The 27,810-nt window shown below is 38.8% G+C and overlaps 1 protein-coding gene across 1 annotated transcript; it reads right to left on the bottom strand.

Annotated features, from left to right (window-relative positions):
- Window positions 1–232: 232 nt before the first annotated feature.
- col6a1 (collagen, type VI, alpha 1) lies at window positions 233–27,650 on the bottom strand. The gene is made up of 35 exons (XM_079243463.1): window positions 27,386–27,650; window positions 26,618–26,747; window positions 25,075–25,275; window positions 24,830–24,989; window positions 23,750–23,863; window positions 23,617–23,637; window positions 22,908–22,928; window positions 22,755–22,799; window positions 22,610–22,663; window positions 22,435–22,479; window positions 21,959–21,985; window positions 21,836–21,862; window positions 21,678–21,722; window positions 21,528–21,581; window positions 20,924–20,986; window positions 20,777–20,839; window positions 20,646–20,699; window positions 20,525–20,560; window positions 20,384–20,446; window positions 20,052–20,114; window positions 19,122–19,184; window positions 17,980–18,042; window positions 17,804–17,854; window positions 17,680–17,715; window positions 17,348–17,410; window positions 11,463–11,528; window positions 6,428–6,463; window positions 6,042–6,078; window positions 5,814–5,822; window positions 5,585–5,718; window positions 5,122–5,219; window positions 2,923–3,109; window positions 2,668–2,839; window positions 2,541–2,570; window positions 233–2,336 (listed from the first exon to the last, which is right to left on the bottom strand). The coding sequence occupies exons 1-35, from the start codon at window positions 27,468–27,470 to the stop codon at window positions 1,732–1,734; spliced, it is 3,021 nt and encodes a 1,006-aa protein (XP_079099589.1). The 5' UTR covers window positions 27,471–27,650; the 3' UTR covers window positions 233–1,731.
- Window positions 27,651–27,810: the final 160 nt, after the last annotated feature.

Raw genomic sequence — 27,810 nt, 5'->3', positions numbered from 1 at the left:
AACCAGCCACTTAGATCGGAATTAAGTTTAATTCCAAATTGAAATTTGCATTAGGAATTAAGTGTTTACATGGTCATTTTTCCTCAGTTTAAAGCGGAATTAATTTTTATTCTGAATTAAACAGGAATTAAAACTCCCATGTAAACATACAGTGGTCTTGCTAATAAGTACATCACAAATTGTAGTCATTAGTATGAGTGTAAAGAAAAAACGTGAGCAGAGACACTGGGGTGTAGCAACCTTTATTGAAGGAGCTCGTACAACACTACAGAGGCATTGCATCTTCAGCTAAAAATATCTTCTTGAACGACATTGGTGGAAGCTGATACACTCAGACTAGTAGCACCACAGATGATAAAGACAGTCTGGTAATTCTCTGAGCCCCTGATGACAACAAATCATGTTGAAGTTACAGTTGTGGGGATGTAATAGGTATGTGTGTTTTACAGTGTGTGTGTGTGTGTGTGTGTGTGTGTGTGTGTGTGTGTGTGGGCTCACAAGTCCCATTAAGTTTTCTTTCCAACTTTGAACAACAGCAGATGTTTTCCTACATTTCTGATGAAGTGCAAAGGTGTGTGTGCACTCTGCATGTCTTTGTGCTTGAGTGGAGCTTCTCTGCCGCACAGATGATAAACAACACATTTCTGTCATTCTGTTATTGAACCAATAACCCCAGCGTAACTGGTTACGGACTGGTTACCCAGTACTAACATAAAAATCCACACATATGTATATGTAAATGACGTTCCAGCAGAGAAGCAGATACACACAGACTCACACAGACTCACACATGTTGGTTCCAGCTGTCCTCATTAGTACCAGGAGAAATCCTGAAGGGTTTTATTTGCAAGTCTGTCTGATGTCACATCCTGTTATTTCCTTTTGCTTTGGTGATCTCATACAGCTTTCAAATTCTGTTGAATGTGTGTTTCCTCCGAGTCAGGAATATGTTATAGCTTTCTCAGTAACTTTTCCATCGTCCTTCATAGCTGAAGAACTTAAAATAAAGTCGTTGACCGTCTAAAACCATCTTTTTTGGGTTAAGGGTCATACGGGAGCAGGAAGAAGTAAATGTGTCCGTTTTCAGTTCACAGTTGTGGTTCTTCTCTTCATCTGGCTTACTGTGACACAAAACATCTGACACCACTTAATAGAGCGGTAAAATCTATAAAATGAGTCCACATTAGAGCTCAAACCAATTCGTTAAACAGTGGGAGTTTGGGTCCCGGAGAGACGAGACAGTGCAGCTTCAGGAAACCTCTGTAAATCCTCACAGGTTGGATGAAGTAACACACTGCTGAGAGTTATAAAGAGATGCAGAGTACCTGAGTCGAAAGTAATACGGAAGAAACATAGAAATAAGCTTTGATGTGGCCATTACTAATGTCTCTCCAGGACCAAAGCTGTAAATCTGGACTTTTTCTAACCTGATATTTTACCTCAAAGGCAGTAATCTTTCTCAAACTAGCTGTTTCACCTCAGTAAATTTGTTGGGTAAGGGTATACAGAGGTTGAGATGGTATGCCTTGGAGGATAAATGAAGGTAAAAGAGCCATTTTATGATATTAGCATTTGTCTGCCACACAATCATGTGTCGTTTTATGACATTTTGTTTTTTCTTATTCAAACATAGTTGACAACAGTGTATGGTATATGAGTGAAACTGAATATGCAAAAAGAATGGGACTAAAAATCTAAAACATGTTAATCCTTTTGTTCAAGGCTCTGCATTTAGGGCATTGCCACCCTGCGAGTGACGGTTTGGTAGAAAACCCCACGGAGCAGAGAAGGGTAATCTGGGACACGGAAGAGCTGGCGGTGGGCGTTAGTGAAGCCGTCCTGTCGTCCCCTGCTGACAAGCATGCGCAGGTTAGCCTCATTGACCTGGCTACCCGCCGAGATGACAAAGAGATCAATGCCAGCATCCGCCACTTCACGAACACGTTTCTCCAGGATAGCCTGGGTGACGCCTTGAGACCTGCCATCAGAGAACAGCACCAGCTTCTTCCTGCCTCCAGCGGCATCCCCACGGCCACGTAAATTCTTAATTGCGAACGTCATGGCCTCTAAAACATCGGTGCCGTCGTTTTGGAACACTGCTTCTTCTATCCGAGTAGATAGCACGGTGATATTGTTACTCAAGGATTGCTCCATACGAGCACTCCGGCTATACTGGGCCACACCGACTCTGACACCGATACCTCCTTTCCTCTCTGCGTTCAGGAAACGTTCAGCCAGGCGGCGGACAAAGGCCTTGCTTATCTCAAAGTTCTTCTGGCCCACACTGGCAGAGCTGTCCATCATCACCAAGATATCAGTGCTATCAGAGAAAGAGACTGCAAGACAAAAAAACAAACAAAAACAAACTCAAAATAAATCCTAAAAAGAGGTTTCAAGAGAAAAAAAAGAGGGTTTTTTTTGTAAAAAAAAAAAAAAACTACAAAGAAAACAAGGTGCAACATAACTGGAAAGACAATTTATAAAGCTGCTTATATAATGTAAAAATTGTACAAAATTTTGAAATGCCAAACCAGACTTACTGGGACATTTGTAATCTGGGCATTTCTTCTCTGGAAGAGAAACAAAACAAGTCTGTTTAAAGTCTGGTTCTTCTTCAAAGTGCTGAGCAAATGAAGTTGTGTTTGCGTTTGTGAAGCTACATTTCACCTTGACAGATCTTGGCTGTGAGATTTTGAAGGAAATTGTCATCCAGCAGTTCAGCAAAGTTCTCCAGTACGAAGGAAAAGCCAGGTTTCGGGTCATTCTTACATACCACGGATTCAAGCTGCTCCTGGTTGGGGTGGCGGCCTGCGAAATCCTTCACACCTAAACCACCCACCTGGAGATGAAGATCTTTGGGTTAGCTAAAATAAGGCTGTGATGCAAACATTGAGAATGACTGTCCAGGCTTACTGCACTTACCAGGAGGTCTTTACCACAGAGCACATTGAGGGGAACATTGTCCCTGCTGGTATCAGAGCGCCCATCAGTGAGAACGAGAACAACTTTGTTTTCTTTCGTCATCAAACTGAGTATTTTGTTTACAGTAAATTCGAGGGCCTCGCCTGTGTATGTGGCCTCAGCCATCCAACGCATGTCTCTTACTGCCCTGCACACGCACACACACACACACACACACACACACACACACACACACACACACACACACACAAAAGGTAATTTGATAATAAAAATAATAAACTTTTTGTTGAAATAATGATAGTCACTGACACACAAGCATCATTTAGTCTTTTACGTTCATGCTTTTTTTTACCAGCCTATCCAGCAGTTTGGCTAATCATAGTGGTTTAGCTAACGCAAACTGAAAATGTTGACTAGGATTTACCATCTACGCGTTTAATCATCTTTGGGATTTCTTAAAATAAATTGTTAAACAATTTATGGTTTTGCCAGTGTTTGTTTTTCTTGTCAGAAATAAACCTATAGATTTATGTCTGTGTCATGGCTGTTTTGTAGCCTAGCATTACACAGATCAGTAGCAAGACTCAGCATATTGTTAGCCTATTAATATTAACCAAAAGTCATATTTTGGCCAAATAGTGATATCTGCATAATTTTATGCCGCTAAAACTGTGCATAAGCACCCATGAAACTTTAAATTATGACTTAGGGAATTTTTCTTGGAGGCTAATGAAATGCTATGTCAGTTTAATAGCAGTTTTGATAAAACAAACAAGAGCAGCTAACATTTTTTAAATTAGGCTATATAAAAATAAAATTTGTCTTTACTACACCTTATGTGCTAAAATAGAAACAATTTCCTTGCTATATAATTTTTCAAGTAGTCCACACCTATTGACCTATTTGGTGATATCTTTGTCCATATTAACAATGCTCATGCTGGGGAATGTAATGTTAAAAATCTGGGACTAGTCCTCAAAGTCTAACTTAATTCATGATTTTTTTAAAATTCTTTTTTACCCCTAAATGTTTGTCTATTGTGAGAAACAGTAACAAAAAAGCAAAAAATAAATAAGAATTTAATTTAAAAAAAAAAAAAAAAAAAAAAAAAAAGTATTTATTGCAGTATCAAGACCCAAGATCCAATTGCCAAAGAACTTCTTACCATTGGTTCTCTTCACAAATGTTGAAACAGCTGATTCATATTGTTTAGCTTACAAAAAAAAAAAAAAAAAGGGACATAATGACAAAGCTAGTTTAGGTTAAACTATTGGTACTTTTGGTCTCTTTCCACTTCAAGCTTATGATATAATGCACTTGTCCTCTACAGTTCTTTTCATCTTTTTTTTAAAAGAAAGTTATAAAAAACATCCCTGTTACACATTATGGTCGAGTTCGGGGGGTGGGGATGGGGGGCTTGGTATATTTGTAAATTAGCCACTTTAGTGCACTTTGGTGAGTCAGGCTTAGGGGTTAGGGTTGAGGGCTTATCCACCCACTGAGGAATGATTATAAATAGTACATTATTTGCTGTCATTAATTTATTTCCTTAAGTGCTTAGTCAAATTAAGAGTCGCTGGAAAGCTCACACTCACTCCTAGGTACAATTTAAAGTGATCAATCAACCTAACATTGACCAAAGTTTCTTTCAGTAGAAAAGAGAAATTGATGTGAAAAAAAAAATAAAAAACTAAAGTTGACATAATATTGCTATATAAATATTTTTATAGATCAAATAAACAAAAATTTAAAAATTAATTAAGATTAACAAGTAAAAAAGCATCACTGTACATGTCTGTAGAAGTAAAACACTGTGAGTGAAATAATGTACCTTTTAGAAAAAAAAATTAATGCTTGAAAATTCTTTTATAGTTCATGTTTTCGTTTTAAAGGCAAGTTCTCATTTACCGTTGTTAATATTGTACAATTATAAGATTTATTTCCTAAATCATTTTTGTATTTTTGCTTGGCATAGCACATCTTAGCAAGCTCTATTATCCGGTAATGAATCTAATTCTGGGTAAGAAAAAAGTAGATATCAAGTCCAATTTGACTTATTTTTCTCACATTGGAAATTATAAAGGAAATTTACAACATAACAAAAACACTACAAATCCTAGAAAAAAGTAAATGAGAAAGCCAGAAGTAAAGATTAAAGCAGGCAACCAGGACTCCTTTTGCAGGTATGATTGAACTTACTGTTTAAAATCAGTGAGGTTGGTAGTGAGTTTGAAGGCTTCTTGGGCTCTTGATCCACTGTACTGGACTACACTCACAGTGGACTGGTCCACTGCAAACTAGAAAGTAAAACATTGCACAGTGAGTGTGTGTTTTGGTCTGTGTGTCCTGTCTGCAAGTATGTGTTTTTGTCTGTCAAAATTTTCTGAGTCCCACCCATCCTGACTAATTACACCCAAACTGGAAGAGCAGAGTCACTGGAGAGACATAAAAGCACTTTCCAAATCCTAAGACAATATCGCATATTGACACTTTCTATTTTCAGGTCTGATCTCAGAGCATGCATTTTGTAAAAACCTTTGAATAAAAAGACACATTCTTGTTTTAGATACTAACCACAGTGGATAAACATCCTGCAGAATGTAGAAGAAAATAAAAACAGATGTGAAATATCAAAACACAATGCATCAAAGAAAGATGTTACCTTCACTTGGTGGTCTTTAATCAGTCTGTCAATAACTGTGATGATAAAATCTTTGGAAAGAGCATAGTTCTGGGCACCAATACTTTCTGAGCTGTCCACAATGAATGCCAGGTCCACAGGTGCACACTTGCAATCTGAAGATACAGAAAATACACAAAAGCAAAGTAAATAAAAACTCATTGTGGCCCCACAGTACAAGGAATAATTAAGATAATGACTCCAAACTTACCACAACAGGCTGGGAACCGAATATGATAGCATGAAAAGAAACACAAAAGTCAAAGTTAATTAACTGACAGGAAACAAAACATAAACACATGACCAGAGTGACCAGGTTCGGTTTTCAATGGCATGTTTACATTTAAAGGCACTGATTTGGAAGAGACCAAGTGTTGTTCTAGAGTACATATCGCTTGATTAAGTGTGTATTTAGCTGAAAATGATGCATTTAACTTACAGCAGAGCTTCATGATTATATCCAGAATTTCGCATTCCTGTGGAATATACATTACAACCATGGGCTGTTACATCACATAACATTAAAACACAAAACACAAGCAGGCCTTGGAGTGTTTCAAGCTGCTCAAAGAGAAAAAGAAAACATGACACTGGCGATATTTTACTTCGAAGTCTGTAAGTGGCTATGTGGTTTAGCATTGAGGAAATTGGATGTGAGGCTTTGGACTGAGCATACAGTATCATTTTCAGATTTAAAAGTAGAGCAGCCTCAAGGGGGAATTAAGTGTGTGGTAGTTGGTCATCTGGTCCTGGGACTAGAATGAGGGCAAAGGTTCAGATTAAATGGACTGATTTTCTTTCTTCTTTTTTTTTTTATATACTCACATCAGTTCCTGGTGGTCCACTTGGCCCAGGAGGACCCTGAGGAGAGACAGAGAATAATTACAAGAAAAGAAGACAATAATCTTTGTCTTTCTGCTTAACAAAACTCTTCCTGGTGTTATTTCAAGATGACAAGGCCAAGCCCTCATATTTTACATTTTAACTGGAATTAAAAAAAAAAGGGGGTTTGTTTGGAAAACCATTACTCCTGTGACTGAAAACCAGATTCCCACAATAACTGAACCCACATCCACACCCACACATATGTGTGTTCTGCTATCTTTTTGCAACAACATATGAATCTTCCAAAAGCACGCTGCCACAGCATTTTGTTTTTTTCGCACAGCTGAAAAAACCACACAGAAAAACCATCTGTTTTGTTTTAACAGACATTAAAATTTGGTTTAAGAGCATTCTTTTCTAAGACAAAGACGCCAGCATCGCGTGAATGTGTGCACACAAACACGCACACATTAAGGAGCGAGAGAGACAGAAAGACACAACAGTTAATTGTAGAGAAGAGAAACTGTCCCAAGAACACATGACGCAAACCTTTCATACAAAAATATGCAAAATGGACAAAAGCCAGGGGAGAAGTCGTGAGAGGAAGAGTGGGAAGGGAGGAGCAGAGATGTAAGTGTGGAAGGGCAGGAGTTGGTTAATGGTTTGTCTGTGAAAAGATTCCTTCATATACAGTGTTATATTTAGATAGAATTCCTGATTCTACACCACAAGCTTCATCTGCCAGCTGGTGAAAAGAAAAGGAATCCCATAATCTGTCCATCAAACGGAGAGCAAAATCCAGCTTTTTAGTTTTGTGTTTTTTTGTGCTGAGATTAGCTAATGTTACACCAGTTGCTCAAATATATGCAGATTCTTCATCATTAATAATTTGACTGATGTCATGCACTAATTTGCTACTTTTTAAAGGGTTCATGTTTCTTATTTGGCAGTCTATATGAGATGATGCATTTTCATACAGAACAGCAAAGTCATTTGACACATTAATTCATTTTCTGAACCAACTTTGTCTTATTTCACTAACAGGCATGTTTTGGGTAGCAGAAGGAGGCGGAGGACCTGAACAGAACTCAACAGATTCAAACCAGGAAGTTTTTTTCTGTGAGACCACAGCGCTGACTGCTACACCAGCTTACAGCCCACAGTGTAATACGGTCCTTCACATTTGCTTTATGCAGATTGTTACTCTCCATTCCAAATGACAAAAAGCCCTTTCTATAAATGTGCCACTGGTTAACTCTCAACCAGAATTATTTAACCAGTGACCAGGAAATCACAGTCATTTTGGCACTTAGTTAGACAGGAAATAATTACTTCCACCAGGGAGGCAGTAGCGCTTATGTTTTTACCGTCTGCTTGTCTGTTTGTTAGAAAATCTACAAAAAAACTACTGGAAAGATTTTCATTATTTCTTTTCTGAGACAGGGTACATTCACATCAGGATAGTCCACTAGACTCGGTCTGACTGGGCTCAGCTCAGTTGTACGGGGGTGTATCCATTCAAACCGAGATTGCATTCACATTGCACTTTGGTCAAACGCTCCAAACCTTTACAGTAATATATCCCCATTCCCACCAAAGGTGGCGTTGCACTAGTATTTAGCTAAAGAGAGGACAAGACTCGAGTCGCGAGTTAAACATGGAGACTAATCTGTCGCTGTTTTGGTTTTTTTATGTTGTCTTATGTAAGTATACCCCAGAAATACACTGCAACAATGGATGCTGTATGAACAACAGACTATCGCTATGTATTTACCCACAATGCACTTTCTGATGGACTTTCCGAGCAAATGGTCTCAGATTCAAATCAAAAACGCTGATGTGAATGTGCTCTTATTCTCTTTTAGGTCTCATTAAATTTGAGAGTGATCTGGATCCCCATTTGGACCCAGGACTCTTTTTCAAGGATCAAAGTGAGCTGGGGGTGGGGGGTATTTTCAGTGTAACGCATATAACGCCACAACAAATGGTCACAGTGCTTGGCCCAAAAAATACAGAAGTTCCCAAAAGTTTTAAAAAGATAGCATTGGATCATGGGAAAGTTCTGGATACTATATGCCAGAAAAAAAAAAGAAAAAAAAAAGGATCTTTCACATTTTCAAAACTGCAAGAGAACAAATAAAGATATAAACATGCATCCAACACCACAATGTAACCAGGACACTGTGAATTCAGTATCTATGTATCTAGGAATCTAATAGTGTATCCATAGAAAACGAATGTAGGACTATAACACAGGGTGGAAATTATAATATGGGGACAAAATTAACTGCTTGGCGGCAGTCTGCACTCTCATGAGTGTTTATTTATTGGTTGGCAGTCTGGCACATATTTGCCAGTGAAATACTGACTGGTTGAAATCTTCAATCTTAGCATTGATATGTGGATCATTAGACCAAACTTCTCTCTCTAAGCCCCACTGAGTTTCTACACGGCTGTAAATTGGGCTGTATATACTGTAATAATTACCTTTGACCTCACCCAGTTTTGACTAAGTTCTAGTAGGAAAAAGTTCTTCTCCCAACCTTTATCTTAACTGATAATATGATCAAGTGTTTCATGGTACATATAAATCATTCCTGGGTGTTAATGTGTTGGTCTCCAATTTGCACTGGTTTATCTCTACACCCCTGTTACCTAATCCAAGTCAGTATTGCCAAAGAATCACATGATGTACTTACACTTTAATTAGATCTTATGATAGATTTTATACATCTGCAAACTCCTCAAATTGCAGTTTAAATGTCACGTTTCCATGTAGCCCTTTAATTGAACCCATCGCTCATCACTGTCAGTGGTCTAAAAGTCAGCAGAGGTGACTTTTGGCCTACAACAAAATGTTTCAGCGTTTACATGTGCTGAAACGCTTGTAAACGGAAATATTTTTGTTATTTAATTAGATTCTCCTGGAAGCAGTCAAGCTTTGTTGTTGTTGTGCTCTAGTTTTTTACTTTAGTGATTGAAATGCCTGAAGGAAACTAAAGAGTCAAATTCCATATACATTTTCCTAAGTTTGGCCAAGAAATCTGGCGTTTGCCAGACAACGCTTTGAAGCCGTAATAGTATAAACAATGTTATGGATGTGTTGGTGCACAAAAAGACTTTTTAAACACAACCACTTTACACACATATTTAACTTAACAGAGTATCAATAAAAAGGTGAAGTTAATCGTATCTCTTCAAAAATGGATTTTTTTTTTTATAAATATGAAATGCTACCAATAACTTTTTCCACCCATGTGTGGTTTGTGCAAATGTTTGACATGAGCTTTAACACAGTTTTCAGAAGCAGGGAAAAGACTGATGGACAATCCAAAAGCAGAACATACGTTACACCAGTGTTTCTCAGTCCAGCTCCTCAGGCCCTGCATGATGTGTTACTGCTCCAACAGACCCGATTCAGATGAATGAATCTCCTCATCAAGTTTTTAGATAGCCTGTTAACTAGCCATTCATTTATTCATGTGTGTTTAAGTAGGTATACCTCTACAACATACAGGGCAGTGGGTTCTAAGGAGCAGGACTGAGAAATACTGCATTATACTATAGCAGTTGACAGCATGGAAGCACAGAAACACATCATGTCGTTGCCATTTGTGTCTTTGCAATACCAGGAGCCCTCAGAGAGTGCAGACCTCTGTCATGCTATGGGGTCACTCACATGAAAAAAAAAACCTCAAAATGCCCAACAGCCCACCCAGTTGCCAACCCCACACCAACAGTCTTACGTATACTTCAAGCTAACGTCACTATGGCTGTGTCCGAATGTGCACGCCAGCTCCTAACCCATTCACTACGCAAGGCTAAACTTTATTGTGCACTTATTCTGTTGGTTAGGGCATGAAGCTTGCTCGTCACAGATCATATGACTACTGACTGTCACCACGACAACCATCACGTGTCATTCCAAATCCAACCCAAACTTTACTTTCTTACATTGTATTTGTTTTCTTTCTTTATAGATTATTTATTCAACAAAAAAGGATGTACACTGAATGATAATTCTTTTCTTTTTTTTTAACCTGCTTTGATGTTTGTGTCACTTGCACCACTTTGAGCTCCTGCCTGCAATGCATTGTGGTCTATTGGTCTATGCTGACCCATCTAGTGACCACTGATGATCACTACTTTTCAAGATGCATTGTTGGTAATTTCTAGTGTACTATTTTTTTCTCTTTGGACATTCAGACACCCCTAGAAAATGGTGTGATTACAATAAAGGGCACTACGTAGGGCAGGGGTGGGCAACTCTGGTCCCTGAGAGCTACAGTCCTGCAGATGTTGGGAGTATCTCTGGTGCGACACAGCTGCCTCAGATCAGTGGGTAATTAGGAAACTTGTGCAGAATTTGACTTCAAGCTCTGCAAAAGTCTGCTGACTGAATCTGATTGGTGTCAGGTGCCCTGGAGGGCCCGAGTTGCCCTCTCTCCTGATGTAGGTAATAGTGTGGACAGTCGGACACCGTCAAGCTCTGCACAAGTCTGCTAAATAACTCCTCACACTTGCAGGACTATGGCCGTGTAGGATCAAAGTTGCCCACGACTGAGTTAAACAGGCAAAAAAACCAATGCCACTAAGAAAATAATCTGTGTTAGTGGAGGCAAAAAAACCAAAAAACAAAAAACCAAATGATCCAAGATACATTTCATTGATTGCCAGTGTAATGTGAATAATCACTGGAGCAGTGAAGGTGCATTTATCCCCAGGTCAAAATGTGTCTATGTTTGTTGCGCTTTGATAAAACATCAGAGACTTTGTTGTATCAGTATCATATAAATAATTTAGTCATTTTCGCTAAAACCTTAAATCAGAGCCACTTGCTTTTGTAGCAGGTATTTATATTTTAAAAGAGAAAAACAAAATATCCCTATAATTATGTGCAAATGTGAAATATGTTGTGGTTTTGAGGGAGAAGTTTAGCTTGTATACATGGAGCCCCTTAAATATTTCAACTTACATGCAAACCTATAGCACACATACATGCATGCACACAAAGTATGGTTCAGAGCATTCTTACTGGTTTGCCCTCAGCTCCCCTGTGACCTTTGGCCCCTTTCGGTCCGGGAGGCCCTGGTTGGCCGTTCTGTAAAAAAAAGGAAAAAGAATTTAAAAGAAAGGCACACATCTGTTTCTTTTCTTATCAGTGTATATTTCATGTTAAACTACAAGGCAAGTCACTCAATTTTCAGGATGTCCTGTTGTGCTGCAACCCATGTGACTTTCTCATCTTTAGCTTCCTGCCATTAATAATTAGAAGATTTTTCTCTAACAATATAAGCCATGATGAGAATACAATTTTCTCAACCATTTTTTTCAGGATAGGTGTTCAGTTCTCAGTAGCAAACAAGGCTGTTCTTAAGTAATGCAATGCAAAGTTCATTTAAGGGGAAAAAATAAAAGAAATAAAAAGTCATCAAAAAGTTTTGGATACATCTGAGCATGGCAGTTTATGTCACAGACGTAGAACATGGCAGGAAAAGGGTAACTTAATTATCTTTTTACATTAAACAAAAACTGGAAATATTTGCAAAGAGTTTTTAAATAAGACAGACTGAACACTAAACTTTTTTTTATGTCTCATAAAATCGCATGAGATTTAATGAGAACATTAAACAAATGAGGTAATAAAAAAAGAAATGGACTAGCTTTTGGGCCTAAATTATCCATAAACAAAAAGAATATTCATTGTTTGCTCAGCAGTAAAAGTTTAAGTTATCAATACTGACTGTAAACACTTAAAAAATACTGAACGGTCATATTGGCTGGTCCAACAGATGAAAGTTATCTCTGCCAGATGGGTATCATATCAGAATAATTTCAATATGTCCAGTCCTCCCAAAAAACCCATAAATCCGTTTCAAATAGAGTCAGAGCAGCTGCAAGGGCCGAGAGATGCCAAATCAACTGCAGCTGTTGCACTTTGACCTGCAGCTGATTACTGAGGCTTTATCGCTCAGCCTGCAGACGTGCAGAGAATAAAGAGATCAACACTGTAAATAAATTAAGGGCCATTTTCATTAAATGCCATGTTCCCACAAATACTGGTACTCAAATGTCAGTATTGTGGTCAGAAGAAGAAAGCAGGCTGCTGTAGACACATGAAGAAGCAGAAACTTCAGGGACTAATACACAGATTAAGGGTGTCCACTCAACTGAACTAGTGCCCAGAATTCAATAGCCTTTAAAAGGTCTTCTTTTCATAGGGAAGTTGTTTTAATAAAGGAAATGTCACTCAATCACTATGTTTATATGCAAAGTTATGGCAGCAACAGTTAAAGCACAATTAGACCATTTAATTGCACCGCTGTCACTCAGCACAGATGCATGCACAGCTGGGTTGAGCTATAGTTAACATTTAAATTTAAATAACCAAATGAACTTGCTTGTTTGATCTTTTACTGGCCTTTGCCAAGGAGTCAGTACACATGTAAGGTTAGTGACCAAAGTAGCGGATTCTCTGTCAGACCTGTTTGTCTAGTTTTTGTACAATTAACATGTTTACATGAAAGTCCAGTTTTGTTCAGACAAACACAACAACATTTTCAATTAAAGGTTTGTAGGTCATTTACTACACAGAATAATTAATAAGGACTGTGACAATACGCTCCGATTTTTTGGCTGCCGATTCGATTTGAATCATGATTCTCACAATTCTTCAAAATTGCTGATGTTTGTCGATTAAAAACAAAACAAAAAAAAATGTACAAAACTTCTTTTGCTCGTCATTTTTCTTGATTTCAGTTTGGAAAAAACAACACAGCAGCTAGACCATCATTCAGCTGCTATAATGCCCAATAAGACAAATAAAAAGATTAATAAAAACAATAAAAATGACAAAAAAAAAAACTTATAATTGATTATTTATTTGAAAATACTTTTTTATTTTTTTCCACAAAAAAATTTATTTTACAAAGGTAAAAATCCTGATATTTGATTTTTGGATTTGATTTTCCCACCCCTAATAATTAATATCTTTTAATTTTTTTCTATGATATTATATAAACGTAATAGATCATTAACTAACTCATTTAAACCGAAAACACATGATTTACTCTGTAAAATGACACCAAACATTTCTGCTCTTTGATCTGAGCTGAAAACTGACTCAGATCTTCTTTTCTACAATAAAACCACTGACTTGAGTTGACAGATATGAAAAAGAACACAGACTAGATGATGCAAGCCACCTGGCTTTTATCAGACACACAAACTCATGTTAGCCTTTAATAAGCATACACACATTTACACTTATATATGTTTTTCACATGTGTTTTCACTTATTACAGACTCTCAACTTCAAACACCATGATGTAAAGAACTTGAGCTACATCATGCACAGATACACACCTCCTGACCCTGACTTTATGACATCATATTTGATGACGTACAGCCAGATGTGAGTGTTTGTTTTACCTTGTTCTCTATGCGCATACTATTATCCCCAAACATTTAAGTTAAAGTAAAAAGGCAGAAAAGTCAAAGGGTCTGTCCTCACCTGTAATATACTCTAACACCCCCCCCCCCCCCCCCCCACCCCTCCGACCCCATACCTCTCCCCTCTGGCCAGAGAAACTGCAAGCAACAGCCTGTTGATCATGAAAATATTTTAACTATTGAGATTAGCTTTCTAGTTACTTACAAATAATTAAAGTAAGTGGCATAAGAATTCAGTCATCTTGATGTTTAATGATTTATGGCCAGTTTGGTATAATAGTCAAACAGCAAACATCTACTGAGATAGACAGAAAAAGACAGAAAAAAGGAAAAAATCAGTGGGAATGAGTGGAATGTAATGAATTCATTTTTTCCATTTGAAGTAAACAAAAAAGAGGAAAAAATGGGGGAGAGGGTGGGCATTTCCTTTAAAATAAAGGCTTTAGTCATGAACTATCCAGTGGAACAGAGGCCATCCAGTTTTAACACATTTTGTTGCAAATCAGTTCAGCTTTATTTGTGTTGCGCCAATTTAAAGTTATCCTAAGTCAACTCAAGCCATGTTACAAACATCATCAGTTCAAGCCAATTCATTGTGATTTAAAGGTGATATAAGTTCAATTTATAATAACATTTTTCCTAAAAATGTATTGCCTATCTGAGGGAAACCACTGCATTGCATCAAATCTGGTCTTCTATTCAATCCTTAACTTGTTCTTTGGGTGAGAAGACTGACATTACTCTAATGCAGTTGTTCCCAACATGTGGAACCACATGTATCAAGTCTGTTGGAGTCACATATTTACATTGCTTTCCTAATTTTTATTTAACTTATTGGATGTTGCAAGACTGTGAGGCTAAAAGGCTACCTGGGCTTAAAGGAAGTAGAAATTGAAGGGGTTGTGTAGGAAAACTGTGCAAATAGAAAGATTTGTACTTTGGAGTTTGTTTGTTTTCTTTAATAACAATGTGAAGGATGACATCTGAGGCTCTGTGGCAAGCTGTCTTTCTAATTAATTTTAATATCATAAATGTTTGACGGTATCTAGTATCAACAAGAAAGTTAAAGCAGCAACTGGGTCACGAATAAAAAGAATCAAACTGCAGCTCATACTTGCAGTAAATAGTCTAGAATACTAGCTTTGATGCTTGCAAATTATCTCACTTGCTTATCTTTTGGAGGCTTTAGCAGGGTTTGTCCTGGAAAATTTCTGCTCCGTAAATCTCTGCAAATACTGCAGACATTTATTTTCTCACGTGCAGTCTCTCCTGAACATCTCTATAAACTGTCATGACAGCAGTGCATATCTGAAAAAATGTGGTGATAAAATGGAACCTTTTTGCTGTATAACCATCAAATTGAGCTTTTTTTTTTCCTTTCTTTATTTAACGAATGAATTTAGTCTAATTAGATTTACAACTTTTTAGCTGATGATATGAGTCCTCATTGGTTAATCAACCATGTTAACATTTAAACTTTAGGCTGCTTTCTGCTGTTTTGATATATATATTTTTTTTCTTTCTCACTTCTCATTACTTTCTGAGTTTTTCTTAATACATGTAGCGCCCAACTGTGATGTTAAAGTTTAATATACAAATTAAATCAAACTTTTACTTTCATGGCCCCCCTGCTAACTAAAGCTTTACATGGATTTACAAATAGGTTGCTCGATTTGTAGTTGGAGTCAACATTTCTGAGCTCCCAGAGAGTCTGAACAGCTCAGGAAGCCTCAACTTCAAAATTCAACTTAGCTGCTCTGCACATAAAGAGTTGTAAAAGATCATTTATTTATTAGCACTTCTGGCAGTTTGTGTCTTATTGAGTTAGTTGCACAATTGGTAATGTTCAAACTATGCCACATTACATATTACTACCTTGTTTTAGGCAGCACGTAAAGCATAATGTGTTGTTATTAGCTTGTGAAACTAACCATGAACAACGACCAGATTGTTTTGATAACTAAAATGTGGTAAGTAATGCATGTTGGACTGTGTATTAGCTCTTCAGTCAGTTTGAGTCTTATTGCAGCCCAGCCTATATCAAATATAATTGGGGTGTTTGAAAGCACAAGGTATAGCATTATAAGTTGTTTTTAAGCTTGTAATGCTAAAAACAGCGAGTCTGTTAGCATGAACGACCAGAGAATCCCAGATGTTTCATGACTAGCTGCTGGAATATGGTGAAATCATTTCCAGCTCAAACTTTGAGACTTACATAATTCATCAAAATATTCCTGTTTGATATCTCTGCTAATAGATTATTTAATATGTTTTGGCTAATTTCTACAAGTACGAATAAAATTATACACTAACTGGCATTTATAAAGTTTACAAGAAGCTTTTGGAGCATGATATGCTCAATCACTGGTTAATGGACTATTACATGAAATTTTAAATCACTAAAAATAAATATGGCCTAAAATAATTTATTTTCTAAAATTGTTTATACTTAAACATTGCTTTTACCCGTTAATTTTTTTTTTTTTACAGATGTTGAACCATTTCCTGTATCCTGCAGATGGTTCCCAAGATAAATATTAAAAAACCCAAAACAAAACAAAAACATGTGGATGACAGTCTGTACTGGTGACACAATGAATTATACATCATTTATTCCTGACTGGCTCTACACTTCTGCAGTCTTGATAAGTTATAAACTGATCTCGCACTGTGTCCAATGCTTACAGTGTGACTGGTGTGGAAGGAAAGACGTCACAAGTGCAACGATGTACAGATGAAAGAAAAGTGCAAACATACAGAACTGTTTATGTCATGATTCATGGCACAGGAACTTTAAAAAAAAAACAAAAAAAAAAAACAGGAATAATTTTTATGTCAACACGGCTAAATTGAACCGGGGATTAAAGTGTTAAATCTGGCAAGCTCCATGGATACGCATGATCCACACACACATGCACATGCACTCACGCATACACCCAAAGAGTAATTCAGTCTCTTCATCGTTTCTGCTCATTTCCTGGTATCCCAGACAACGAGATATACACAGCTGCATCGGCTCAGAACCCTCTTCACAAATGCTGCACACACACACACACACACACACACACACACACACACACACACACACACACACACAAACCCACACACACAATGAGTTCAAATGTATTTAAGAAAGCATTTCCAGCTGCAGAACAGGAGGAAAATCTGAGAGCAAGATGGATGGACTCAGGAAAATAAGAAAAGTCAAGAAAAACTAGGCAATGTCCAAGAGACTAATGAAAGTAGAATTTAATGAAAGCTAAAAAGATCAAGTTATTGAGAGATTTTAAATTTAAAAAAGTATCCGTTATTTAAAGTATTGAAATACATCAGCAAGAAAAGGTATAATTTGACCATGATTCATGATGTATGACTCATATCCTGTCAGCAGTTGCTACCAAAGGACTGAGGGAAGATAAAACAGCAACTAGCAACTTCGTAAAGAGAAGAAGGAGGAGGCAGACTCACATCTGGGCCTGGATCTCCGGGCTCTCCATCATCTCCTTTGGGTCCGGGACTTCCATTGCCACCCTGAAAGTCACAAAGCAAATTATGAAAAGGTCACAAAGGAACATTAACATGACAATTCATTTTCCACTGGCATCACTTCAGTTAGTGGTGAACTATAAAATCTATAAAAAATAAAGTTAGTAGTTGTGAGAAGTAGTGGTAATACGTTCATAAGATGCTGTAGGCAATCAATGACGTAAATGTCATGTCAAATATGAATTCCAACAAGTGTTAAGGGTATCGAATTAAAATAAAATGACAAGTGAAAAGAGAAAATTGTGATAACCTACCGGCTCCCCAGGGTTCCCACGGGGTCCGGGGTAACCCTAGAAAAAATAAAAATATTTTACGTACACACGATGAGAATAATGTCGACTGTGTCGTCGAGTTAAATAAATTATTCGCAGCACAAACCTGGAAACCAGGACAGCCTATTGTGCCGTTTCCTGGGGCACCATCTTCTCCCTGAAAATAAAAAAAAGAAAAATTCACAGCTGCATCTGTGTGCAAACACATGTGAACCTCATGGCAGGGCTTATGATAGATGGCACACATCTGTCTTCCCCCCCTACTCTGTCTCCCACACTCACTCTGTCCCCCATAGGGCCTCTGTCTCCTGGAGCTCCTTTGATTCCTCTTGGTCCTTTGGGTCCCTTGAAGATACAGGGAAAGAAAAAATCAGAAACATGCACAACGTAATAACTCCTCACTAAAAACATTTGTCCTGCATTTGACTTTGTGTGTGAACAAAATCTCAGACTTCTAACCCTTCAAACCTCCCGATAAGTCCTTAATTTGTTTGTTTTCTTGTGAAAAATGTTAAGACATGACATCATCAGCAGGCCAGAAGGAGATCTGAAAAACTCAGCAGTGTTAAACAAGGAGAACCGACATTATTAACCGACTTTGAACACTCTGTGACACCAATAGACATGAAACACAACATTTCCACACCCGTATTAGTCACAGCGGAGTAAGGCTGAACTTACATGGACGTGTCAACTGAGTTAACATCTAAAAACGGAATCAGGTTTTATTTTAATGTCTGATGACTTCAGTCTGGTTCAGGGACTTCCAGCGTCATGTAACTATCAGAAAGCTAAATCTACGTTGGCGTTTGGCAAGCTGACCCTTAGACTGTGATAATAAGAGTCCAGTAACTTTAGAGGTTTAATACAGGTTGATTTTAATAGTTTCAACAGACACCACTGATGACTACAACTGCTCCTTTAACCCTTAATAGAGCACGCAATGAAATATCTTGAATTTAGACATTTTAACCTAAAATTGTCCTTCTGGTGTACCAAGACCACTATTCTGTTATTACATCAACAAAAAAAGAGGTTTAATGCTGAATATGAAAGAAAATTAAGTGATCCAAACGAGGCACTTGCATGATAAAGGGTTAAAGCAACTAAAAAGATTCATTTTACATTTTTATTTTATTTTATTTTTTTTAATATATATTTAGCAAATTCAGCAGGGTTAAGTTGAAGCTACTGTGCTTATTTGTACATCCAACTTTTTAAAAATGTGTTGTTTTTCCTGAAACTTGTCCACTTTAAACAAGTGAGATAAGGTCAGCCAAACAACATAATCCCAATCTTTCATACAGAATACTCATTTCATCTATGACAGATGTGTGTTTATGTTGGATCACTTGCAGTTATAACACATCTTCACTGCTTTTTGCCCTTATTAAGAAACTGTGAGTTGGACTTTCAGGGCTCACCTCTAGTCCAGCTGAGCCTTCATCTCCTCGGTAGCCGGGAGAGCCGGTCCTTCCACGGTCACCCTGGAAAGAAGAAAAAAAAAACCCCACCATTTAAGAGGTACTGGTAAAAAACTCACATAAAATTGTGCAATAATGATGGAAAATCTGTTAACAAGCTGTGAAACTACACATTTAACAGCTTTATTTTAGTCTTTTCTACAAATACCCTTCAGTAAGTATTTATTCCTAATAATAATACTTTTGTAAAACTTTTTCCATGTTTAAAACAGCATTTAATAACGGTCTCTAGTAAACTCTGATGTTCCACATGAATGTGAACGATGAACAATGCATATTTGTGCACGCTTAGCGTGTCAGCTATTCCATGTTTTCAGAACCACTTTGTTGGTCAGCATTTACTGAGATCTGATGAGGAAAGAAGGAAAAAAAAAAAAAAAAGCACAAAAGAACCATTGAAACTTGTGACATCAAGAGAGTTTTTATATTATGATTTCTTATAATTTCCCTCAGGAGATTCAAAACGTATTTTACATTCACTCATTACCACAGCTAACACTTGTAATGTATTATTATTATTACTCTGCCTGGTGCGTTAAGAAAACCATATTGAGGCTTTGGCTGGAGCAGATGGAGAGAAGAACTGAGTCAGAGGGGAAAGAGTGAGTGCTGGTGTTCCCAGGAGGAGTAAACACACAGAATGAGAAAGGGGCGATGGAGCAGGGAGGAGTGGGCAGCGGCAGTTTGGCCAGGCTCGCCCCTGTTTAAGCATCATGGACACATTCAGAAATTCCCATCATTAAGTAGAAAAAGAAGGGTAACAGAAGCGAAACTGTCGTGGAGTCTGACCGACTGGTCAACAGGCAGTGCGTGCAGCGCATGTTTGTTTATGTGTGTTTGGTTGTGTGTGAGTGTGTATGTCGGCCTTACAGGGTCTCCGCTGGGGCCGGTTGAGCCCTCCCTCCCTGCCTCTCCGCGCAGCCCTGGCTCCCCCTGGGAAGAAAAAGAACACATGTAAAGTTGCCAAAAGGCATTCAGCACAGTGACAACACAGTAGAGCCAAGTTTTCAATGAAATTAGATCAGCAGGAGAACATGGGGGCTGACACACAAACAGTACCAAATCCCTCATGTTGGGGAGGTTGAAAATGATTCAAAATGTGTAAAAATGGATTTCATATGAATTTCCAAGGAAGAAATGTGAGATCTAGAGAGACTGGGGATTGGCTTCCATCGGCCTTTATCATCCCTATCATGACTTACTGGGTCACCCCTCAGACCTCTGTTTCCACGGGAGCCTTGTTCCCCCGTCTCCCCAGCTTGTCCCTGCAAGAGATTTCAAATTTGTTCAAACATGTCATGCTATGCACACATTAACTTAAAATCAGTATTGAGCCTATTAACCTTATCGCCAGGTGGTCCATCGCGTCCAGGAGGTCCCTAAAATACATGCAACAAAAATCAGAAACTGTTAAAAGCCATGAAGGTCATATGTTTTGTGCTGTATGGAAGAGTTATCACATACATCATCTCCACGCTCTCCTTTGTCTCCGTTGGCGCCGCGAGGACCTGGCTCACCCTGTCACAGAACAGTCAAACACAGGTCAGTGCTCCTGCTCTGTCTTTTGTCATTCTCCTTTGTTTCCCTCTTCCTACCTGAGGCCCCAGCAGCCCAGAGTTTCCGGGCCGCCCTGGTTCACCATTTCTTCCAAGATCTCCCTGAAAAAAATCATAAAAGGTAATTTAGCAAAGCTGCAAAAAGCAGCCTGAGATATTCATGAGCTGGAATCTCATGTGTCTTACTTTTTCTCCTTTCCTTCCATAAGATCCAGGATCGCCCTTCGGTCCCGACTCTCCCTGCAGGCCCTGGTGATGCACAACACACGGACACTTTCAGTGCATGATGATCATAAGCAGCTGAAGCCACAACACTCGATCTTGGAGGCTGCTGTACTTGTATGCTCCTGTAAGCGTGAGTTTTGGAGTTTGTTTACATTAGAACTATATGGCTTCATTTAAACAGCCTGACAGTAGAGAATGTAAACAAAGTTGTGATTAAAGAGGCAAGAGTCTCTGTGTGCGTTGCCTCGGTGTGTGATGTTGGTCAGGGACATTCCTGAACATGCAACTTTGGCTAGTGGCTAATCTGTAAACAAAGCAGTTGGAGTCTTGGGCGGATGCGGAAGTGGCTTGTCTGGACAGAAGAAATGAAAACACCAAAATATACAATGATGGCCATATCTGATTGGCCAGGTATTTACATTCCTGAAGATTTGATGTTGATGTGACAGTTTGTGAATATCTAATGACTAATCTCTTATCTGGCAACGATTCAAACAGTCTTTAATGTTAATTGGTGACAACAGCTTGTGTCAAAACAGACAAGAGGTAGAGCCATGTAACTCACATCTGGTCCAGGAGAGCCCTTACAGCCGGGAAGCCCGGGGAAACCAGGTTCCCCCTAATGAGAAAAAAAAAAAAAAACACACAAAAAGATGTTAAAATGCATTCATCAAGTACACAAAAGAGAAAGGTTCACTAATTATACTGTACTCACCTTGCGCCCATCTGTTCCATCCCTTCCCCTCTGACCTTTGTCGCCCTGAGGGGAAAAAAGATAGAAATCAGAGAGCGATTATTAAGAAAGTAATGAATGATGTAATAGAAAACTCCATAGGAACAGAATCAAACCAAAGACGTTCAAGAACATCTTACCTTAAAGCCTTTGTGTCCTCTTTCACCCTGCAGAAAAAAACAAAAGAAAAACACATCAATAAGTTTAGGAGACTGGAACATGCCAATGCTGATAGAAAATACATCATTATTTGTAATTTATACCTTATCTCCTCTGGGACCACGGTCTCCCTGGAAGCAAAGAAACAAACAAAAGGCATTGTCATGATTTGCAGCATCATAGTCAGTGATAGTATGGATAAAGTCTGGGAAGAGTCAGGGACCAGTATAACACTAACAAGGCAGCGTCCTCATGGAGATGAAGATAATGAAAACATAACGGATGAAAAACTCTTGACAGCACTTTTGACAAGCAGTAAAGTAGAAATTGCATGAAAAAAACCTTGAACTGAAACAGTAAACTACATGAATCATACGACATAACGGAGAGAGAAAATATAAGAAATCCAGTATTTCATTCAGCTTTAATATGAATCAATACCAATAAAATGACAACAGAATGTGAGCGTATGTGGGTTTGATTTTTCCAGGCTAAGCTAAATGCTAACTCTTACAACACCCTCTCGCCCATCAAAGTCTCTAATCTTTTTCAATGATAATTAACTAATTAAAAGCTCTACCTTCATTCCACTGTAACCAACAGGACCAGGATCACCAATGTCGCCCTGAAAAAGAGACAGAAACATTAGATCAACTGAAGATCAAACTGGCCACTAAGAAGTAATGTAAGCATGATACTTAGAAGGAAGGAAGTTTTGTTGTGTCTTTTTTTTTATGAAAGTGGATGAGACCTACCATATTTCCAACATCTCCTTTCACACCTGGCATCCCTGGTCGACCCATCTCTCCCTGCAGTGAGGAAAAACATATTAATCAGATCAGGGTTTCAGATAGGGGTTATGAATTTCGATACTCTTAAGTTTCCATATAAATGTTGCACCTTGGAGCCGGGATCACCATCTGGTCCTTTGGGCCCTCCAGGAGCCTGCAGATCAGGCAATAAAAGCAGTGATGAGACTCAAGAAGACAAATAGCTATTTTTTATTTGCTACAAGACAAAATAATAATAATGATGATAATAATTATTACTTACATTACAGTCAAAGGAGCAGCACTGGAAAAAGAGAAGAGAATTTTTAAACTGGGAAAGGTGTCTTTTTGTTTCACAGCTAGAAAACAACTGGGCTGAACAGCATTCCCAATGCACAGCTTTAAAAAAAAACACGAGACAGCCCATTTCTCAGCCATCTTGATTAGCTTTTTTCATGTTTCCTGTGTGTTTCCTCGGCAACCCTTTTTTTGCTTCCTAAGATGCCAATTATAGCACAGAACCCAACTGATCACATAAACTTAAAAAAACAAATGGACTAAATCAGAATGCAGTTTATTTTATTGCAGTACACACTTGACTTTAGAAGCCACAAGATTGGAAAAAAAAAAAAAAAAAGATGCCAAGTGGAGAAATCTGGGTTTTAAACATCTTTAAGCTGTTAAATTCAGCTGGTAGAGCAACGATCTGTCTTAGCACTTGCTGCATCAACAAAACTCATCCACAAATGTGCTTTTCCTGAAGAAACTAAATGCTCATTTATCTTTCGATCAAAAGTTTTCAGGAAGAGAGGAAAACATAAACATGCAAACTGCCAGAACGCTTCGAATCACAGATGGCACTTAGCCACACTAGCCAGTCTAACTGTGAGAAAAACCAAGCCTGTCTGCAATTCAACAAACACAATTACTGGTAACAACATTTATAGATTTTTTTAACCTAATTGCCCCCAAAAAGACATCTTAAGACTTACCACATCCTTTGTCTCGTTTGTCTGTAAATAAATGAAACAAATGGGTTAGCTTTGTCTCCATACTTTTTACATTAAAACTACAGAGAACAGAACAGCAGAGAGGTTTAAAAAAAAAAGAAAAGAAAATACATACGATGATATCAATGATGGATCTAATGGTTTTAATCTTGGAGGTTTTGGTATTATCTGCCGCAGTGAAGTTCTGTCTGTAGGTCTGATCCGTAGCGATGAGTGACAGTCTGGTGTCCTGAGGAGACCAAAAACACAAACATCTTCACGTTTGCATGAAGAGGCATTTGCACTGTGCCTTACTCATATGAAACATTAATCCTTCACGGTTTGTGTGTGTCTGTGTGTGAAATCTCACTCAGGCATTTCCTGGTATGAAAATTATTGCTTGTTAAAATACAATTAAATCTATCATCAAGTTATTTAATTCATAACATCTATTCAAACATCAGCCCACGCTGGTCATGTATGAACATCTGTACAGCTTGTGTATGTTTTTGTACACACACACTCATTTATCTAAAATATATGGACAAATTTGAGTCTCATGAGGACATTTTGCTTTATTAAAATTGGCTTCATCTTAAAGTTGGTTCATTTATATTATTCAAATACATCTCACTGCAGACATGCGTAGGATGTAGCCAGCAGAAATGTACACAGACATGCAGTTTATTATTCCTGTCAGATGGATGTTAGAGAGCTGAGAAAAGTTTTGAGGTTACGGTGTAAAACTGAATTTCAGGGTTTATAGTTTGATGCAAATACGGCCTCAGTAGGCTGAGTTGGTCACACTTTGTGGTGATACCCTGTAGAGAGTGGCAGGGAGGCTGGCAGGATACACCCTCACTAGCCTATCACAGGCAGGACACAAAAACATGTTAACTCCTCTGCCAACCAGCTAGTTTCACCCAAAGATAAAATACTGCAGCCTGACATTTCTCTGGGTTTGTAACGTGTTTTTTGCACAGTTTGACTTTGAGAGATGAATTGTGTTTTGGAAAGTTTGTGAGATTTTAGATTATGTGTAAAATGTGGATATTATGGAAGCATCTTCCAGTGACCAAAAGCATGGTTTATCATGTGAAAAGGAGCTCTTAACAAGTTCAGAAGCAAAATGTTTTGTTTATGAGTCACATGGGTCTCCAAGGTCACAGAGGTTAAAACGTCTCTGTGGGTGTTTATGGATGTGTATGTTTTCTACCTCCTGGTCAGGTGAGATGGCCACAGCAAACACTTTGACACCATGTTGTTTGGCCTCATTAGCAGCTTCCTGCACACCTCCACACGGCTCTTTGTAACCAGTGATAGGATGCCCATCGGTCACGACAACAATGTACTTATTCTCGTGGTAGTGGGAACCTCTGCAGGAAGACACGCAAACACACACTCAGATGCTGCTGCTGTGCTGGTTATGGTGCACTGCCTGCATGTCTGTGTCACTGATACCCAACGAGCAGTTCAGCCAGGCCCCTCTTGATGGCGCAGTCAGTGTATGTGCCCTTGCCGATGTATGTGATGCCATCGATGGCATTCTTCAGTTCCTCGCGCTGGGAGCGCATATCACTCAGTTCCCTCACAAGGATAGATTCGTCACTGTAGTGCAGAGCTCCTGAGTTCCAGGTCAGGACACGGTCACAACGGTGGCGCCTGGAAAGCATTGGCGTTAACACAAATGCGACAACAGCAAGCAACTCTGTACAGACAGAGACTCCAGTATTTACAGTTCATCTAACTACGTTTCAAAAACAGATAATTGAAACTGATTTGAACGCTTAATGACACAAATATCAATTCAACAAACTAATAATATTAAAAATAGTGTCAAACTCAAGTGTTGTAACATGACATGATCAGTTCCACAGGCAATACGAGTGATGGGTATGGTCAGATACCACAGTCAGCCACAACACTGTAACCATTGACAGCTAATGTTAATAAACACTGATGACCTTTTGCCGTAATATCTAAGTGCTTCGTTAACTTGTCTGAAAGAGAAAAACTGGGCAAGCATAAGGATTTAAGCTACTTAGTTTAGTGGGTTGGTTAGATGGTTGTCATGGTAACAGCCATTCTTGTAGGATGCTATAGGTCTACAGTGGCCTGAACCCCAAAAATGTGGTCAAATAAAGTAAAACTGATGAACCAGAATGAGTGTTGTGGATATCCTAGGCTCTTTAAAGCAGTTAGCACGTGAAAGCCGCTCCAGTATGATCCAACCTAGTTGGTGCCAGACAAATTACTACAAAGATCATGTTGGTTCTGATGAAACGGTGTCTAAACAATAATAATTTGTTAATTATTGGACTGTATAATTACAAATTGTTGGAATATCCATGCTGACCGGTTCCTCTGCTGAAAGTGTCTACAATGGACTCGTGAGCATCAGCGCTGGAGTGGCACACACCTGCCTGATGGGGAAAAGTGATGCTTCTGGTAATGTTTTGCTAAGAAACTTTGGTTACATGGGTGTTACATTGAGATATTCCTTGTAACTTAACAGTATTCCCTGATGGCAGTAACCTCTTCAGAAGGAAAATGCAGCCAGCCACACAGCAATGACTTTGAGCTGATGTCTTATCTTCAAAAGTCTTCAGATTTCCATCTGATCAAGCATCTGCTGGACAATTTCTTATACTTATATCTGCACCATGTACCAGATACCTGAAGGTACAGAATATCTTCTGAAGTCTAATAAATCCACACTGCAATGAGCCTGGGCAGTTTTGGCTGCAAAAGGAGAGCTTACTGAATATTAAGCAGGTGGTCATAATGTTATGGCCGACTGGTGTGTCATGCACCTGAAACCACACCCAGCAGTGATGTCACAAAGTTCACAAGGAGCTCGCACATCCCTGCTGCATCGTGACAAGCTAAGATGGTCCATGGCTACATAGGTGCAAAGATTTGTATATGTCTTCCATCAGCACATAGACATGATGTGTGTGTGTGTGTGTGTGTGTGTGTGTGTGTGTGTGTGTGTGTGTCTTACATGTCCTTGAGTTCATCTATGAAGTGTTTGGTGAATTCTTTAATCTGGTTAATATAAAAGTCGGTAGGGGTCTGTCTGAGGGCGACACTCTCGGATGTATCCAGTACAAAGAAAAGGTCAACAGGACACTCTGCTCACAAAGGAAACAAACAAATAAGGATGTCATCACACATCACCCAACGCAAACAAAACAAAACAAATAAATGTGGATTTTATCAATCTTAGAACCATTAAATCATCCATTCATTAAAGACAGGCAGTACAACAGAGACGTCACAACTGCAGCAGGCCTAAAGGTAAAATGATACGAGAGTTTGGAGCATCACATTTTGTAGAATCACACTGATCAGCTTATGTGGGTTGACTTTTACAAGTGACACCTACACTGGCTATCTACTGGCCTATCTGCTAATACACCTGCATGGTAACTGTGGCACAGAACAGGCCTGTAGGAACTACTGCTTTGGTTCTTTGGCTGCCATCACTTTGGTATAACACATAGCAAGCTCACAGGCCCACTGCAAGGAGCAAACACAGGCCTACTCATGGTGAGCAAGTATTCTGACTGACAGTTATAAAAGCATCTTCATGTATTTATAAAACTTCACCCGAAAGCATGTCAACTAAAAACTATTACAATCTGATCTTATAGCAAATGTGACATCACAGCATCCAGCTGCAGGATGGCCGCTTAACATGCAGAACAACGTCACAGACAGCAAGTACGGACACACACACGCTTCAAATCAAAGTTTCCAGCAAACTTACCCGCATGCTTAGGTATTTGGACCTGCGTTTGCGCTCCTGCCACCAGAACGCACAGCAGCGCAAGGAGACCTCTGAGAGCCTCCATGATCAAACTGCTAACAAAAATTAAAAACTATCCTGAAAACCAAATCATACGACACCCTGATCCACAGAGAGATGAACACCGAACCTCCCGTGGCCCCAGATTCTTTTTTTTTTTTTATTACACTATTGGAGATCCAGCACTCCGCCGCAGTTTGTCCGAGGCGAGACCCGGAGCGCGCAGAGGAGGATCAGAGCGCACGGTAAGGAGGGAGGAGGAGAAGGAGGAGGAGGAGTTCACACGCTTTAGCTGGAGAGGAAGATGAGCTGCGTTACACCAGAGCGCGCACGGGCCAAAAGTTTACACTAAGTTAGAGATATGCCCTCTTCCTTAAAAGGGGGTC

This window comes from Telmatherina bonti, assembly GCF_933228915.1.
Source record: "Telmatherina bonti genome assembly, chromosome: 7".
Lineage (NCBI taxonomy): Eukaryota > Metazoa > Chordata > Actinopteri > Atheriniformes > Telmatherinidae > Telmatherina > Telmatherina bonti.
The sequence above is the reverse complement of the archived record's forward strand: the minus strand, read 5'-3'. Positions and strand labels throughout refer to the sequence as shown.